The sequence below is a fragment of the Bos javanicus genome, chromosome 10 (assembly GCF_032452875.1).
Source record: "Bos javanicus breed banteng chromosome 10, ARS-OSU_banteng_1.0, whole genome shotgun sequence".
NCBI classification, from domain to species: Eukaryota; Metazoa; Chordata; class Mammalia; order Artiodactyla; family Bovidae; genus Bos; species Bos javanicus.
Window position 1 is genome coordinate 58843096 of NC_083877.1, and position 19595 is coordinate 58862690.

The following is a 19595-nucleotide window of genomic DNA, read 5'->3' on the forward strand; positions in this document are numbered from 1 at the left end:
ATTATTTCACTCACTCCCTTACAACCGCCCTATGAAGGAGATGCCATCACCTGAGAAAACTAAGGGAGGTTACACCATTTGCCCAAGATCTTACGTCTAGCGAGGGTTCTTTAAACCCTTCCAATAAAATCCATCCAGCTCTTACTAGCTTAAGTCCATGAGTTTTGCCATCCAGAAAACGTTTTCTGAGAACCCAAAGGAGAACTGTATTTGCATTCTGAAAAGTCCAGACCTCCTCCAAAAGAGGCAGACTCCAGGCAGTCAAGAGGCCAGACTCACTTGTGACACTACCTTAGTGGTCAGTAGAAAGTCCAGACATCAGATCAGATTTCAAGGCCCAGCTCACCCACATATACTGAGCCTGAGACCATAGGCTCAGAGACTGTTTCCACATCTCAAAATGGAGATAACAGTTTAAGTTATCTTCGAAACTGCCAACTTTCAACCAGTTTTGACCTCCAAAACAAAATTTTTTTTTCAAATTCCTCACTGGGTCATTGTAGAGATTAAAACGAGTGCACAGAGGAAACAATAAATGGCTCTTTTGGGCAGACTTTTCTCTTTCCAATTTCATTTTGCTCAGGTCAATAAAGTGTGTCCCTGTTCTCTGCCCACACTTTACATGTTGAGAAGCCGGCTTAAGGTTATGTAAGTGTTGGAACTGACAGTTCAGGAAGAAAATATGACTGCGTGGATAATCAGGAATTAACAACAAAGGATCCCCTCAGGCCTTAGTGCTCCGTGCATTTCCCTCCCCCCCCACCCCAGTTTACTCTCTTAATTACTAAATCAGTATACAACTGCTTCTCTTTTTTTTTTTTTTTCCTTTTATAAAGTGGAAGGAGGAGAGTATTGAGGAAATTTAGCACTCTATGTTAAAGTAAAGGTTTTTAAATCCATTCTTGCCAGAGTCTGTGCCTGGAAATGGCTTGGCTCCTCGGCCAGCAGGAGGGGGAGTCCTGCCTTGGACGGCAGCTCGGGCTCCAGACCACGGCCGCCGCACCCACGCCGGGAGAAGAGCCACCAGCGTTAGTTGTACCTGCCGCACGCTGTTTACTTCCTCGCTAGGTGCCAGGCCCTGCTCTCGGCCCCTCACATGCATGATTTATACACTCCCCTCACACCATTCGGGACAAAAGGGAACTCTCATTTTCCCCATTTTCCAAGTGAGGAAATAGGCACAGAGAAGTTAAGTCACTCGCCCAAGATCTCCTAACTGTGAAGTCAGACTCGAACCTGGGCAGCCCCAGCATTCCCACTCGGAACCTCTCCTTTTCCAACTTGGTTTTTCATCTAAGAATTCTACAAACTTGGCCACCCCCAAGGGAAGGGCCTCGGCATCGCCAACTCGCACGACCTAGCCGGGCTCCGCAGGTCCAGGGCTGCGGGTGCCCGACGCGGGGCGCGGGTGGAGGAGCGGCGCCTGCCCCGGGTATTTAACCCCAGTCTGGAGCCCGCGGGGCGCCGGACGCTCCTGCTCCTCCCAGCTAGCGCCTCCCCGCCCTCCTCCCGGCTCTCCCGGCGCGCCCCACCCTCCGCCCCGCGCTCGCCTCGCGCACAGGCACCGGCCGGCGGGCGCGGGGAGCGGAGAGCGGGCCGCGCTGGCCTCTTCCGAGCCGCCCCCTGCCGCGGCCGCCGCGCATCGCCCGGCCGGAGTGCGACGCGGCTGCCTGAGTCCGGACGCCGGCCCCGGACGCCCCGGGGACGGGCGGGCGGCTGTGGACGCCAGCCGGCGGCATGGATTCAGATTCCGGCGAGCAGAGCGAGGGCGAGCCCGGGACCGCCGCAGGTACGAGGGGTCGGGGCAGCCCCGCTAGGAAGAGTGGGGCATTGAGGAGGGGAGGCCGGGGCGGGAAATCCCGAGTATTTCTCGGAGCTGCCGGGCGGGAGGCCGATCCCCAACAGTCCGATCCTTTCCAGGCCGGGACTGGGACGGCTCTGCGCTCTGACTTTGCTTTGGGGTTTTCTCCCCATTGCATCTGGGCGCTGGAGGGAGAGTAGGTGCGTTTGAGGGTGGCTCTCCGCGCTGCAGGGCTCGGGTCGTCGGGCCGGGGCAGGAGGTGGGGAGGTATCGGGCCGGGGTTGGGGAGGGGGGTTGGTTCGGGAAATCCGTTCCCTGTAGTTTGCTGCAGTGAGGGTTGCAACACATCTGCTTTTTGAAATAACTTTCCAAGAGCCGGCCGGGTCCTCGAACCCCGGGCTCCAGGGACGCTGCGGAACAGATGACCGGCTCCGAGGGCGTGACAGGACACTCGGGGAAGAAAATGCCCCCGCGGGTGGCCAGGCAGGATTCAAACCACAGCTCGTGGTTGCGGTTCCCGAGGTTGCTAGATGAGCCGGTGCAGAAGCGTTGGCCCATCGCTGCCCTGCACACGCGGAGGAGGTCCCCCACCAAGGGTCCAGGGAGACAGACACATCGGCGCGCGGGGGCCGAGCTTCGCCTTTAAGGGGCGCAGCCGGCTTTTCACAATCGATAGTTAATCGAAACGATGGGTGGATGCTTACTTAGGAAAAAGATGAATGTCCTCCCCCGCCTCTCCCTGATACTGAGCAACAGGAGGAAGCCACCCACAGCCTTGAGTCGACTTACCGCCGGGCTCTGCCCACCTCCACTGGCCAGCTCCGCCCGCCGCCCACGGGTCCAGGGGCAGAAGACCTATGGTACTCACACATACCCGTGGCTCCCCTCGCACCACGCCACCCTGCAGGCTGGCCCTGGCCAGCAGACCTGTGACCTGAGAGCTGGGGTCCTCGGGTACAGATCGGAGGTCCCAGACTAGTCCCCACTCTTCCCACTGTCAGACCAGGGTCCCCAGGGTGGGGACCAAGTGTCAGGAGGCACCATCAGCCCAGGCGTGCCTGTAGGAAAGTCAGGCTCAGGAATCAGGCAAGTCAGCGCCAGAAGCTGTGCCAAAGGCCCTGCATATATTATTCTCCTTCATCCTCACAGCACCTAGCCTGGTGGTTATTATCTCCATATTCCAGAACTGGGTTAGGTGGCTTACCCATAAATCATAGCCAGGGCCTAGCCAAGGGCGGAGTGACTGCCTTTCTGTTGCACCTCACAGGGCAGCTGGGTGGGAAGAGAGGATGGCAGAGAAGCAAGGTGGCATCGTCAAGATGCCTATGTGTGAGGACTCCTATCTCTGTGCAAGGGCCACCTGCTTTCTGTAGGTATGTGTGGACCTAATTAATAAACATGAGCTCTTCTCCAACCTGTGTGTTCCCATGACTATGAAGCACCAAGCTTTTGTTTCACAGGTGGCTTGTGGATCTCTTCCCATCATTTAAAAGTTCCAGTGGGTGTTTTGTGTGTATCTAAGTATATCTCTAGAGTTCAGAAGGAGGAGGGGAGGTGGATACATTGATACTGAAACTTTACTCTCTCAAAATCTCAGGAACTAAGGTGCTCTCCCGGCTCCCACCTTCAGATCTTTTATGTCAGTTGATGGAGAAGGGAAGGAGGATAGGAGGCTTTGAGAAAGAGGAGGGGAGGAAAAGGGGGAGGGGGGCGGGTAGCAAGAGACACTCAGAAGAGTTGGTACTTGGATGACAGGGGAGGAAAAGAGTTCTGAAGGGTCTGGTTGCTTCTCCGGGCAGCCTGCTCAGCAAGGAATATCCCTGAGGGTTCATGTCTGTTTGTGTGGAAGACCTCTACACGGCTAAGAGCAGCTGAGCCGTGACTACCAAGGTTGGATGGATCCCGTGAAGAATAGGGCAGCCAGTTCTATGAGCTGTCACCATTTGTTTGTGCCTTACTGTTTTATACAGTCATTTCTTCTTCCTCTGTGTGCTTGAATCTCACAAGTTGAACATTTATTTGAATGTCACAAGTCATTCTGCTAAATGGCATTCAGTGTCACTCATTACTTTCAGTCTTAAAGTCTTCGTGACACACCTTCAAAACTAAGTGCTAAGTCATCACCTAGCTGTGGCTACATCCTATCGAAAGGGAACTCCTGTTGCAGCTTCAGATACAGGTTAAATTATCCATAGGGGTGATCACTGTCACTGTAAGTAACATGACATCCATCTGTGGACCTGTAACTGTGCAAGCTGAGTGGGTTTGTAACTGAGGACAGCAGAGAAAGTGGGGCATCTTGGAGTATTAATGTGTGTATTTGTGTGTATCCGCCTCACAGGGAGCTGAGATGAAGGGCTGCTTCCTCCTCAATGCCCTCTCCTTCCTGAACTTATAGAGAAGCCCTGCTGTAAGATGGACTGTATTAAAGTCCTGAGCCTGGACTCTGAAATCAGAAAGACCTGGGTCTCAATCTCTACCCCCATGTGCTCTAAGTTGCTTCAGTTGTGTCCAACTCTTTGCGACCCCATGGACCATATCCCACCAGGCTCCTCTGTCTATGGGATTCTCCAGGCAAGAATACTGGTGTGGGTTGCCATTCCGTTCTCCAGGGGTTCTTCCCAACCCAGAGATCTAACCAGCATCTCTTACATGTCCTGCATTAGCAGGCGGGTTCTTTACCACTAGCACCACCTGATGGGCAAGTTAACTTCCTCATCTATAAAATGGGGATAACATTTTATAACATTTATAAAACATGTATAAAACATTTATAACATGTATAAAACAATTAGTATTATTGTCATTATTATTACATTAATGTAATTGCCTGAGAAGATTTGTTTTGAATTTTCTCCTTTTCACTCTGTCTCGTGTAGGTGTGTGTGTGTGCACATGTGTTTGTTTGGGAGAGGTTATTTTTAAGTTACCTCTTCTAATCCTCATCTTCTAGTTCAAGGCATAAAGACGGGGACCTTCAAAACTACTGCTTTCACCATCCATCTCTTCTAGCTCTAGAGAAATTTGCACAAAGTAGAGAACACCTTATCCAGTCTACCTTCTAACCTGGAGGTTAGCCATTTTTATGCCACTTCCGATAGAAGAGTGGTTAATCCCCACACATACTGGTTCACCTTCCCTTCAAGGTAACAGGAGACAGGGGAGATAGTCACTATTCTGCTGTCCATTTTTGCCCATCTCATAACCTTCCTGGTCAAAAACTGGCAGAGGAGTGAGGAAATGTTTTTACTGTACCCCTTTCAAGAGCCTTTTCCAAAGATCTCCGCAGTATCTGCTGTACTGCTCTCTCATGGAGCAGTCCCTGCATAGGAAGGTCAAAGGGGGAGTGTGGATGAGATTTGTCCTAATCTGCATTTTCTGGTTTTCAAGAAGCACAGGATGGTGCTTCCATGTCATTCTGCTGCCTGCAGCTCTCCTTTGCCTCTCTGTAGTTTTATGGTTTTTTCTATGATTAGGAAAGAGACAGCGTTTATGGAACACTGGATTCTTTCCAGAGACCCAACTTGGCAGTCTCTCCTTTTACAAACCCACCATCCATCTCTCAGGAATCTTAGAGCTTGGTATATTAACTCAGCACTGATTCAGAGTTTTTCCTAAGAAGCAACAAGCGAGTAAACATTAGCAGTGTCAGTTTCTTTCCTTTCTGACTTGTAAAACTGAGATCGTCTACCCCGGCTGAAACAGACAAGCTCCTTCTACCCAGAGGTAGCGCCAAGCAGTCACACTGATGGAGCATCCCTGTGGCTGGGTAAGTGCCACAGAAAAGCGTTTCCATGTGATGGAGTTGGGATGTGATCAGGAAACCTCAAGATAATAAAAGAAGTGGGAAAACAGTAGGCTCCTGACTTTGCCCTCCTTGTCTTTCCCATTCCCTAGGTCCTAAGCTTGGTCCAGGTAGACAGAGTGGCAAAGGAGTAGATAGGATTCAGTAGTTAGCCAAGAGGAGGTAAGGTGTTCCAGAAATCAGACACCATTGAGCAAAGGCACAGATAAACAGGGAAGAAATTGGAGTGGAGGGCATATACTAAGGTGTGCATGTGTGTGTGCTAAAAGTTGCTTCAGTATGCCCAACTCTTTGTGACCCCATGGACTGTAGCCTGCCAGGTTCCTCATCTATGGGATTCTCCAGGCAAGAATACTGGACTGGGTTGCCATGCCCTCCTCTGGGATACTAAGGTGTACTGGGAAATAAAGTTAGATGAATGTAGGGAGAGCCACTTACTAGAGGGGGTCTTAATAACTTGGTCCTGGCAGCACTGAAGGAGCCCTAGCTGAGCTGATAGTAGAGCAGAGATGTCCCTGACTGAGAGCTGTGTTTTCAGAAGCCACGTCTGACAGACATGAAGTAGGGAGATGGCCTAGGCTTGGAGCCACGGCTACCAGGGTGTGTCCACACAGTCGGAGGGGATGGTATCCTTAAGCGAGGCAGAAGAGGAAGGATGCAAATGCCATTTCAGAGAAACAACAGAAGTTGGTGACAGATTGTACAAAAGCAGTAAAAGGAGAGGGACAGTGGAAAGGGACTGGCGTATGGAGTTGGGCTGAGGCAGGGAAATGCAGGAGACAGACTTCCCCACCCCACCAGTGCTTCCTTTCTTTCCATCAGATACTTAATAGTGAGGAAAAGACCCTGAAGACAGGAAAGATTGAAGGATGACAGAGGACGAGATGGCTGTATGGCATCATCAACTCAATAGACATGAATTTGAGCAAGCTCCAGGAGATGGTGGAGGACAGGGAAGCCTGGCATGCTGCAGTCCATGGGGTCACAAAGAGTCAGAAATGACTTAGGGAGTGAATAGCAACAAAGTTTTGCTCAAAGGCACTTCCCCCTACCCATAGTAAATTATGCTGGGATGTTGGTTTTGGAGGATCATGGGGTTCTGGAGTTTGTTGATTCTTATTGTTGGGTTATTTGTGGAGGCTATTCAGTAACATTTGTCGCCTGACAAATTAACAATCGATGGACTGAACAACCAAACAAGCACAGGCAAGGACACCACCTGGGGAAGATGAACTACTTGGCTATTAGTCATAGTCCCAGGTCTCATTCTTATTTTGGACATTTTCAGGGGCTTCGGCCCCAACCACACAGTGGGCTGCTTTGAGGATCAGGACCTTGTCTCATGCTTTCATGTTTCCAAGGTTTTATGGACATTATAAATGAATGAGAAATTTGAGAAGCCTCCTGAGAGCTCTGCACTAAAAGGCCAGATAGACAGCCAAAAACCTGTCCTATAAAGTAGGGCTGCCAATGCTTTCCTTCAGTGCTTTGCTTCAGTGTTTTAAGATCACTTGCACTATCTGGGACTCTTGTTGGAAAGTATAGGGGCATGAAAAGAGATACAAGGATACAGTCCATTCTGTCTCCAGGAGGGCTTGGGATCAGATGGGCAGATAGGACGCAGGTACTGATGGCCACAGCTTAAGCCAGTACAGGAAGACTCTCACACCGTTGCCCTGAGGTTAGATCCTGGCCACGTCTCTGTTTATATGTTTTCTCTTGACACCAGCCACTTTCCATTGTGTGTTTTACAGTTATTCCTGTACATGTCTCATCTCTGGTATTGGTCTTAGCTCCCTAAGGATAAAGACTGGGCCTTTTTCCTCTGTATCGCCTCTCATCAACACCACCTGTGTGCCCTAAACACAGTGGTAGGTTACTGCCTGGCTGGCTGGCTGCTTGGATAGATGGATGGATCTACAAATGCTGTTATAAGTTGGTTCTCCAGGAAGCAGACTCTGAGATGGAGGTTAGCATGAAGTGTGTTTATTGGGAGAGGGTCTTGGGATCAATACCTGGGGAAGACAAACAGACAGGAGGGATGCCAGGCTGGGCAGAGGGAGAAGCTGAGCTGCAGAGCAGGCCCAACAACAAGTTGAAGGTGGAAAGCCCTACAGAACTGAGTTGAGGTGAGGGACTAGGCTTTTATATCACCTGGCTTAATGATCAGTCGTTAGATGCAGGCCATCCCTGCATCTTGGAAAAAGCTGTCCCCTTCAGCTGAGAGCTGTCTGCAGGCAGCACTTCAGCAGCTTGTGGAGTGCTTGGCCTTTCATTCCTGAAGGGGGACCTGGAGCGTACACCATGGCATCTACCACGGGTGGCCTCCATAGTTCTCCAGGAATGTTTCATGGGGGTGGCAGCCCTGCCTATGGGCAGCTATGAACATTATCTGGACCTAATTAGAGCAATTTAGATAGCCAGATGAAATTAACCATTCTAGATCTCACAGATCTGCACCCAGCTGTTCAACCCATACAACCCAATAGATATTGGTTCATCACCTGTTTTGTGTTCAGTAGGTGGGGGGTACTATGGTAGCAGACAGAAATGGTATTAGGGACCTCCCTCGTGGTCCAGTGGTTAAAACTCCACTTTCCAATGGAGGAAGTGTGGGTTGGATCCCTGGTAGGGGAACTAAGATCCATCCCACATGTCGTAGGGTGTGGCCAAAAATTAAATAAAACTTGTTTTTTGGTTTTTTTTTTCTTTTTTTAAAAAAGAAATGGAATTAGATGTGGCCCTGTCCTCAAGAGGCTTGCAGCCATAGGGAGAGAAAATGCCTACCCAGTATGAATCTGTAAAATTGACAGCATCAGCAATAAATAGTGGAGGATTCAGGGACTTCCCTGGCGGTCCAGTAGCTAAGACTCTGCACTCACAATGCAGGAGGCCCAGATTCAACCCCTGGTTGGGGAACTAGATCCCACATGCCGCAGCTAAGACCCAGTGCAGCCAAAGAAATTAGTTGAAATACATTTGTTAAATAGTGTCAGGTTTGGAGCGTGGGGCGTGATGGTCTGGGGTTCTAGGGGAAGCCTCATGGTGGAGATGGGCCTTGAGGACAGCCTTGAAGGAGTGAAAGATTTCGACAGGGAGAAGAACGAGCCAAGGGACTCAGAGAAGGAGGGACAGACAGGAGTCCGTGGGAAGCCTGGCATAGCCCGGGGGGCCCCCTTAGAGGGCCAAAAGGAAGAGAAGGTGGACATATTCAGAATGTCAAATTGGGTGTTGTGGTGCTTGTGGCCAATGTGTAAATTTCTGGAGATGGAGACAGAATGTCTATGTGTATGTAAATATAAAGCTATTTTCTACGTTATTTTTCCCTAAAAATATGGCACCTGCTTTCTTATTTGTCAGCAAAACCAAATTATAGTTACACTTTCCATTAGCACTTTTCTTTAATTGGTTCATTTTCCTCCAGAGTTACCATTGGCTCCATCTGAATTCACATGTAGATCTCTGTAAAGACACTATATACATAATTTTGTTTTGTTTTTCAGTCACTTGGCTTCCAACTCTTACTGTAAAATGCCTGTGTAGGTGGGTGTTTGGGCTGTACTGTGTACAAGTATAAATATAAAGGCTTGAGAAGAAGAATTTAGCAGATAAGTTCTCTGAGATAGCCCAGTCTCAGAAAACATAAAGAGTAGTGAGAACCCTTTTCCCCAACATATATTATCACATGCCCCCAAAACATATTTTTTATACATCAGAAGTGTTCTTTTTAGGCAACTGCATAGCACAAATTCTGAAACTGCCTTAGAACAGTCTTCATGTTCATATTGGATTTTCTAAACATCATTGCCTAGGAATAAAATTGAGCTTGTTCATGAAAAATCTAGTGTGCAGACTATAAAAATGGAAGGCTTGGCCGCAAAGAAAGTGCTAGACACACCCTAATAGAAACCAGTATTTTGTAATTCAGTTCTCCGGGGGAAAAAAAGAGAGAGAGACACTTTGGTGGTATCCAAATACTGGTTTAAACAGCTGAAAAACCACAGAAGCAGCCACTAGTTTCTAGATTGTCTTCTTGAAAATAAAATATGCTTTCTGAGAACATTTTCTAGCCTGGAAAGGAAGTATTTTGGTGATACACAGCTTTATGGAAACTTGCAGTTAATGTTTTTATGGTAGAGGCATCCAGTTTCATGTGCAGGAGGAAATTCTGTAAAGGGTTGTTCTGGTGAGCACACACATCCCGCATTCCCAATTTGGAGCCTGAGGGTTATGCTAGGAAGATATAGCCAGATTTTCGTGGAATAATATGGGAGGGAAGTGAAGGGGGCTGTCTGCCTGGCAGGCCGCTGCAGCAGCTCTTCCCTACCCCACTTGAGTCTGGTTCCTTGGTTTGCTTGGAATGACATCAAGAAGGTCAGGGAGAGAGGACTGGGGTCCAGGTCACAAGGTAGAGAAAGTAGATTTAAGAAGTTGTGGCATATACCAAACAAGACGAGAAATGGTCTTTGCCAGCCAGAGTCCAGTCCCAGAGGGCTAGTCCTGAATGTAAAATAATAGTGATGTTTTGAATTTGTACTTAATTTTATATTATTTAAGCACATACAATGTATTTGAGACCAGGTTAACTATTTATATGGTATTTAAGACTTACACAGGCCTTATAGGTTAGGTACTATAAATAGCCCCATAGTATAGGCCAGGAAACTGAGGCACGGAGAGGTTAAGTAACTTGCTCAGGGATATTCAGTTTCTCAGTGGATATGAAGCCGGTCTAAACTCCAAACATGGTGCTCTTTACCAGGTAAACTCTGTTGTTAGATCAGTAGATGCCACCAGGCTCCTTTATATCCACCACCAGCTCCCACAGGGCCCTTGGACTACAACGTTCCTTCTTCAGGCACCTACTGGTAGGTTAGGACATTCTACCTCCAGAAGGCCCTGTTTGAAGCTGCAGACATTTCCTGCAGTGGCCCAATAATACATGGGCAAAGAGGGGCTGTCATGGGTTCCAAAACAGGAGCTAGTAAGGGCTGGTTTAGGAGGGAAGAAGAGGAGAGCAGCACAAAGCAGCTGTCAGGGAGAGAAGGCCCTGGAAGGACCCTGCAGCCATGTATATGTCTAGGGACCTGGCAACGTGGCGGAGGAGGAGACGGAGAGGAGAGAGGGTTGAAAAGCAGCGTCAAGAGAGATGCCAAACAAATGCTGCCTCTATCAGAGTGCGCTTAGACATTTTTTCCACTCCAGTATTTACAATCATTCTAGATACAGAATCACCAGGATATGGTGACCAGTTGGACTCAAGGGCAAGAGAAAACTCGAAGTTGAGACTATGGCACAATGACGAGATACTGAGCTGAACAACTTGGGTTTGGGTTTCTTACTTATTGCTTTCCAGTAACATTATTTTCCAACCAAAGGAGTGCAAGCTCATGATAGAATATGCAAAAACAGTACAAAGAAGAAAATTAGATTGAGTTCCAAGAATAGATGGGCTTTTCCAAAAGAGTGTAGTCCAAAAGCCATCCTGAAAAATGCAAGAGACCTTTGTTTAGGGAGGAAGGAAGTTTTGTATGGAGAAGGAAATGGCAACCCACTCCAGTATTCTTGCCTGGAGAATCCCAGGGATGGGGGAGCCTGGTGGGCTGCCGTCTGTGGGGTCACGCAGAGTCAGAGCCCTACTTCTGAAATGTTTAGTAAGAACATTGGCTACACTGCCAGACAGCATCAGCACCAGAGCTAGAAGCCAGATACTCTGGCTCTATTGTTCCCCCAAAACATATGTAATTTTAAAAAAGGATCAGAGTTATTCTGGATGTTCGGATATCAAAAGGACCGCTTCCATGTTTCCTTTTGACACCTTCCACTGTGTTCTTGCCATCCCCTCCCCTTTTCCTCTCCTGAGCTTTCTCCCTCCCAGCACAGCTGCCCAGAAGTCAGACACCACAGGCCCACACCAGGCCCTTCCCATGTACCAGGCCCACTTCACCAGTCAGGAGAGCCCTACATGGAGCCCTTAGAATATTTTTACATTTTTTTTTTAATACCCAGGAAGAATTTGGTAGGTTTTATAGATGCATGGAGACAATTGCAAAGGTTAATTTACTTTGAGTTTAATAACTTCCAGCTTCGGGAATAGATTTATTGGTTTCTAGTTCTCCAATTACTCTGTTTAGATTGATTTTTTACTTTATAAGGAAAGAGGTAAATTTGTTCACCTGTGTTAGCCTCTCTCTCACCCTTAAGATTTAATTCATTGATTCAATCTCAGTCAAACAAAGTAGGCAGAGCTAAGTTAATACATTCAACTTTTAGCGAGCCCAGAGCAGTACATGATGGGAATTAAATGTGAATTTTCTTGACTTTTTTTTATTTTGGTTTCTCTGATCGTATGTAATCCTGATTTTTCCTGCTGTTGTTGTTCAGTTGCCCAGTCGTGTCCAGTTGTTTGAGACCCCATGGACTGCAGCATACCAGGCCTCCCTGTCCCTCACCATCTCCTGAAGTTTGCCCAAGTTCATGTCCATTGCATCGGTGATGCCATCCAGCCATCTCATCCTCTGATGCCCTCTTTTCCTTCTACCCTCAATCTTTCCCAGCATCAGAGACTTTTGCAATGAGTCCACTGTTCATATCAGATGACCAAAATACTGGAGCTTCAGCTTCAGCATCAGTCCTTCCAATGAGTATTCAGGGTTGATTTCCCTGAAGATTGACTGGTTTGATCTCCTTGCTGTCCAAGAGACTTTCAGGAGTCTTCTCCAGCACCATAGTTCAAAGGCATCAGTTCTTTGGCGTTCTGCCTTCTTTATGGTCCAGCTCTCACAACTGTACATGACCATTGGGAAGACCACAGCCTTGACTATACGGACCTTGCTTTTCAACACACCGTCTAGGTTTGTCATAGCTTTCCTGCCAAGAAGCAATCATCTTCTGATTTCATGTGTGCAGTCACCATCCACAGTGATTTTAGAGCCCAAGAATAGGAAATGGGGCTGGATGCCATGATCTTATCTTTTAATGTTTAGTTTTAAGCCAGCTCTTTCACTCTCCTCCTTCACCCTCATCGAGAGGCTCTTTAGTTCCTCTTTGCTTTCTGCCATTACACTGGCATCATCCGCATATCGGAGGCTGTTGATGTTTCTCCCACCTGTCTTGATTCCAGCTTGGAACTCATCCAGCCTGGCATCTCTCATGATGTGCTCAGCGTATAGGTTAAACCAACGGTGACAGCAGACAGCCCTGTCGTACTTCTTCCTCGATCTTGAACCAGTCAGTTGTTTCATGCAGGATTCTCACTGTTGCTTCTTGACCTGCATACAGATTCCTCAGGAGGCAGGTAAGATGGTCTGGTATTCCCATCTCTTTAAGAGCTTTCCACAGTTTGTTATGATCCACACAGTCAAAGGCTTTAGCGTAGTCAATGAAACAGAGGTAGATGTTTTTCTGGAATTCCCTTGCTTTCTCTATGATCCAGCGAATGTTGGCAGTTTGATCTCTGGTTCCTCTTCCACTTCCTTTTCCCTGTATCCCTCCTCAATTTCCCCTTCTGCCATCCTTCATTAATACCTTTTTTCTACCTGTGTCTCCTAAGGCTTTGCTCTTGGCCTTGTTCTTTTCTAACAATACACTTTCATTTGGAAAAGCCTGCCCACTTTTCATTTGGAAAGTGGAAAAGTGAAGTCGCTCAGTCGTGTCCGACTCTTTGTGACCCCGTGGACTGCGACCTCCCAAGCTCCTCTGTCCATGGGATTTTTCAGGCAAGAGTACTAGAGGGGGTTGCCATTTCCTTCTCCAGGGGATCTTCCCGACTCAGGGATTGAACCCGGGTCTCCCACATTGCAGGGGGACGCTTTACCCTCTAAGCCATGAGGGAAGCCCTTTTTCACTTGGAAAAGCCTGCCCATTTTTCCAGCATGAAGCTAAAGTTTCCCAAAGCTGTGGTCTAACCTGGTCCTCTCTCCAGAGCAAGAATCCTGCCCTTCAAAGTCATCTGGGTTTCATCTCCTTCCTGTCCAGGAGACACCCCAACTCAGCATAGCTACACCTGGACTGTTACCTTTCCATCACCCTCTCTCAGCTCTTCTGGTGGCCTCACCAGCCACCAAGTCATTCAAAATTAAATTGTGAAGTCATAAGAAGAGTGACGGAGAAGGCAATGGCACCCGACTCCAGTACTCTTGCCTGGAAAATCCCATGGACGCAGGAGCCTGGTGGGCTGAAGTCCATGGGGTCACTAAGAATTGGACACGATTGAGCGACTTCACTTTCACTTTTCACTTTCATGCATTGGAGAAGAAAATGGCAACCCACTCCAGTGTTCTTGCCTAGAGAATCCCAGGGACGGGGGAGCCTTGTGGGCTGCCGTCTATGGGGTTGCACAGAGTTGGACACGACTGAAGTGACTTAGCAGCAGCAGCAGCAAGAAGAGTGAAATCTCCTATACATGTGATCTCATAGCAAAACCAGGACATGGAGAAAGCAGGCATTATTCCCAGTTTATAGATAAAGAAACACATCCACAGAGATTATTTACCCCAAATCACAAAATAAGTCGTAGATTTCCACTATTTAAAGCTACATCCCCCTCCAAAAAAAAAAAAAAAAGGGAGGGGCAGAAACAAATCTAAATGTTCAACCTAAAAATATATAAGCTCAGACTTTGGGGTCAAATGGGTATATGTTCACACCCCACACATGACTTGAAGCACTGCCTAGAAACATTTCAGAATCTGTTTCTTCACATCCCTGGGGTGGCTATCAGGTTTTCATGTGTGCTCAGCTGCTCAGTCATATCCAACTCTTTGCAACCCTATGGACTGTAGCCCGCCAGGCTCCTTTATCCATGGAATTTTCCAGGCAAGAATACTGGAGTGGGTTGCCATTTCCTCCTCCAGGGGATCTTCCTGATCCAGGAATTGAACTGGAGTCTCCTGCCTTTCTTGCATTGCAGGCAGATTCTCTGCTACTGAGTCACCTGGGAAGCCCCATTCAACCCAAGCATATAGGTAAATATTCAATCAAATAATTACTGAATAATTAAATACATAATGACATTTCTATACTGTGGAATATTAGTCAGCTGTTAAGAAAAATTAATTTGGAAAAAATATAGATGTTTGTATTATAATATATGAAGAAAGCTTGATAATCTATGATCACAATTTTGCTATATACATACATGTACACATATATACATGTATATTTATTTATACATGTACACCCATACAGCTATACCTACATATCAATACATCCCTTTTTAAAAATTTGTATTGAAATATAGTTGATTTACAATGTCCTGTTTAATTTCTGCTGTACAGCAAAATGACTTGGTTATACATATACATATTATTTTTCATCCTTTTTCATTATAGTTTATCACAGGATATTGAATATAGTTCCCTGTGCTATAGAGTAGGACCTTGTTGTCCATCCATCCTACATATAATGGTTTGCACCTGCTAATCTCAAAATCCCAATCCATCCCTCTGCCCTCTCCTCCTTGGCAACCACAGTTCTATTCTCTATGTCTGTGAGTCTGTTTTGGTTTCATAGATCACATACCCCCTTTTTTTTTATAGAGAGAAGGGGAAGAAACTCTCCCTCCATTCACATTCATGAACTTTTTTTTTTTTTTAATCCTGGAGCAGAATTAACCATTCTGTGTGATGAGTTTGTAGGCAATTTTAATTTCCATCTTTTTTGCTTTCCTTCCATACTCAATGAGAATGTATAACTTGCAGCAGATTTTTATTTTAAAAACCACCCGAAATGAGATCCAGTGGACTTGTCCACTGCTCATCCTTCTGACTTTCTTGCAGGTTTGTCCCAGGTCCCTCTATTTTCTTCCTTGACACTCATTCTTCCCTCTGTTCCCCATGATCCTCTTCCCCATCAGACCAGGCCTCCATGGGTTCTTTTCATGGGCTCCTGCTGGCTCGCTGGTGGGGGCAATTCTGGACTTCTCTCCTCAGCCCCCTTCCTACTTACCCACTGCCCTGGCAGTGCTCTGCACCTCCACCTTATCACACCCTCCCTTCTGAGCCCATCTGGCCTGAGCCCCCATGCCAGGTATAGGAAGTATGAATACTCAGGGTGGATAAAGAGCTTATAGATTTGAGGCCAAGAGCCTCGGAACCTTGCAAGCCAAGTGGACCTGCTGGGTGAGTTTGCTGACCCAGCCATTATGGCTCTAGACTGTGGCCTTGCTGCTGCTTGCTGACCAGCAGTGTGTACAGCCTCTATCCCTGACCCTGCTCCCTCCCAACCCCCATCCCAAACATGAGTGACTTTCAGTTTCCACTTGTTCATCCTCACACTGATTTTGTCTTTATTACTTTTACAATTTGAAAAAAAACACCCTGTGTACACCCGTGGAAGATTCACGTTGATGTATGGCAAAACCAATACAATATTGTAAAGTAATTAGCCTCCAATTAAAATAAATAAATTTATATTAAAAAATAAAAATTAAAAGAAAAGAAAAAAAGAAGAGGCATTTAAAATTCTATTTTAACAGGATTATTAGCTTTTAGGAGGTATTGGTCTTCCACCCTCAGGTTTGATCTGTCTTTCCAAAAAAGTTCATTATTGAAATGTTGTTGTTGTTTAGTCGCTCAGTCATGTCCAACTCTTTGTGGCCCCATGGACTTCAGCCCCCCAGGCTCCTCTGTCCATGGGATTTCCCAGGCAAGAATACTAGAATGGGTTGCCATTCCCTTCTCTCGGGGATCTTCCCAACCCAGGGATTGAAACCCACATCTCCTGCATTGGCAGGCAGATTCTTTACCACTGAGCCACCTGGGAAGCCCATTGAAAAGTTAATATGATATTAAGTATTATATGTATCTATTTCTGAAGGAATTAGAAATTATTGAGGTCTTGTAATAACCTATAATGGAAAAGAATCTGAAAAAGAATATATATAACTGAATCACTTTGCTGAATACTTGAAACTAACATAGCACTGTAAATTAACTATACTTTAATAAAAGAAAAAGAAGAAATGTATTGGATTTTGTGTGTATCTTGGAGCTGAATATAAGAGATATCATGGCCCCAGTATTATTTGCTGCCTCCCTATCTCCACCTTATTTTACTCTAGTCCATCAAATAGGAATAGCCCAGTCAGGAAACTTATAGGAAACAAAGGTGTTCACCCTTTAGACTCACATTAACTAGCGTTTTTAACCTAGTTTTAAATTAGCCCCATTCACCCTTAATGACTGATATTCCCCATCAGCTAGAATTTTGTCTATCTTTACTTTCTTCATTTATATTATAAAATATGATTATTTTATGAGGTCACAAAGAGTTGGACACAACTGAGTGACTGAACTGAACTTATATTGATACTGATGATTATTTTACTCATTCTCAGATATAAAAACATATAGTAACTAAGCATTTTCACCCTTCCAGAAAAGTTCCTCCTTCCATTAAAAAAATCACTTTCTTAATCTTTAAATGGAAAGCAATATCAGTTTCCTTATTGAAAAGCCATATCTTATTAATTGCAAGTGGGTGAATATGATGACTGGATTTTAAAGGAGAGATCAGAGACTATGAGAGGAAGAATAATTGAGATATGAGTACATTCCTAGAGGAAGCAGGTGTTTATGTCTAGAGTGATGGATGGTACATCCTAAGACCAGCAGGTTCTATAAGCACCCAAGCAGGATCTCTAGAGACTATCACCTGTCTTTCCCTTCACCCTAGGAGGGAAGTCAGTGATGGGCTGGCACTCACTCGTGGGTAAAGAAGTTTGGTTCCAACCATCCTTGGTTTTCTTTATTTCATTTTTATTTAAAAAAAAAAAAAAAAAAACAACAACCTCTCCACATAAATTAGCTCTCCGGGGCTTCCTGGTGGCTTAGTGGTAAAAATCTCCCTGCCATGCAGGAGACACAGGTTTGATACCTGATCCAGGAAGATCCCACATGCCTAAAAACAACTAAGCTCGTGTGCCACAAACTATTGAGCCTGTGCTCTAGAGCTTGGGAGCCACATCTGCCGAAGCCCAAGCAGCCTAGAGCCCATGCTCCGAAATAAGAGAAGTCACCACAATAAGAAGCCCGAGAACGACAACTAGAGAGTAGCCCCCGTTTGCCGAAAGGAGAGAAAAGCCTGCACAGCAATGAAGACTCAGCACAGCCAAAAATAAATAAATTCAAGCCAAAAATAAAACTATTTAAAAAAATAGCTCTGCTATATTGTTACAACCCAATGAGAGTGGCTGAGGTCTGAGCCAAGTCTGAAGAGGGGTGAAGGTCAGTGGTCATTAGGGTCTGAGACTGTCTTATCAGCAGGATAAAGAGCAGGGGTGAGGACTAAGCACAGCTGGTCACGTGGTTGAGGAGTCAGGTCATGTGGCAGGGAAGCCAGAGGGGCCATAGGCCTGGCCGATTCTCTTTTTTTTAAACTTTTTATTTTGTATTGGGGTATAGCTGATTACCAGTGTTGTGATAGTTTCAGGTGAACAACAGAGGGACTCAGCTATACATACACATGTATCCATTCTCCCCCAAACTCCCCTCCCTTCCAGGCTGCCACATAACATTGAGCAGACTTCCCTGTGCCATGCAGTAGGACCTTGTTGGTTATCCATTTTAAATATAGCAGTGTGTACATGTCCATCCCAAACTCCCCAACTATCCCTTCCTCTCATCCTTCCTCCCAGCAACCATAAGTTTGTTCTCAAAGTCTGTGAGTCTCTTTCTGTTTTATAAGTAAGTGCATTTGTATTTCTTTTTATATAAAGGATGTCATATATCTCATTCTTTGTCTGATTTACTTCACTCAGTGTAACACTCGCTAGGTCCATCCACATGGCAGCAAATGACATTATTTCATTCTCTTTAATGGCTGAGTAATATTCCATTTTATATTTGTACCGCATCATCCTTATCCATTCCTCTGTCAATGGACATTTAGATTGACCCATGTCTTGGCTATTGTAGATAGTGCTGCTGTAAATATTGGGATGAATGTTTCCTTTTGGATCATGTTTTTCTCCATATATATACCCAGGAGTGGGATTGCAGGGTCATATGGTAGCTCTAGTTTTAGTTTTTTAAGAATCCTTCATACTATTCTCCATAGTGGCTGTACCAATTTACATTCCCACCAACAGTGTAGGAGGGTTCCCTTCTCTATATACCCTTTCCAGCATTTACTGTTTGTGGATTTTTTAATGATAGCCATTCTGGCTGGTGTGAGGTGATACCTCCTGAGGGCCTCTTGGCTTGCAGCAGCCACACATGGCTGCCCCAGCCTTCTTGAGCCTCCCCACCTGGAGAGTAGCCCCCTTTAATATTAAAGAGCCCAGAACTTTGAGAAAAGCTGGCTTCCAGCTGGGGCCTTCTGACCTCTCACGTCCACCCCAGGAGCAAGTCCTTCTAACCTCCCTTCCAGCCTGTTTCCCTGGCCCCAGATCTCTGCTTCATCCTTGTGCTTCGCTTCCCTGCAGCCCCTCCCACTTAAGTGTTCCTCTCCATTCCTCTGCATCGATCCTCCCACCCATCCCACAAGCCCTCCAGAGTGCTAGAGGGACTATGACAGTGGAGACACCAAGATAAGTGGCTGTGACTGGCGACTTGTCATGAAGCAAAGATATTAAAAGCTTCCAGAGAGAAAAACCAGGCTCTTAACAATGCACTAGTCAGAGAAAACCATAAGTCAAAAAGATACAGGCACACCAGTGTTCATAGCAGCACTGTTTACAATAGCCAGGACATGGAAACAACCTAAATGTCCATCAACAGAGGAATGGATAGAGAAGATGTGGCACATATATAGAATGGACTATTACTCAGCCATTAAAAAGGAACAAAGTTGGGTCATTTGTAGAGACATGGATGGTCCCAAAGTGTCTCATACAGGGTGAAATAAGTCAGAGAGAGAAAAACTAATATCATATATTAAGGCATATATGCAAAATCTAGAAAAACAGTATAGATGATCATATTTGTAGAGCAGAAATAGAGACACAAAGGAAGAGAACGAATTTATGGATACCTGGGATCGACACAC

General features: G+C 46.1%; 1 protein-coding gene across 2 annotated transcripts in view; it reads left to right on the top strand.

The window, feature by feature from the left end:
- Positions 1–1521: 1521 nt before the first annotated feature.
- Positions 1522–19595, top strand: part of TNFAIP8L3 (TNF alpha induced protein 8 like 3) — a 45543-nt gene continuing 27469 nt past the window's right edge. The window contains exon 1 of one of the 2 annotated variants that reach the window (XM_061428773.1): positions 1522–1789. In XM_061428773.1, the coding sequence (XP_061284757.1) occupies positions 1738–1789 (52 nt within the window). In that variant the 5' untranslated portion in view covers positions 1522–1737. Of the gene's footprint in view, positions 1790–14394; positions 14573–19595 lie in introns of those variants that run through there. The other variant, XM_061428771.1, reaches the window with a different exon arrangement.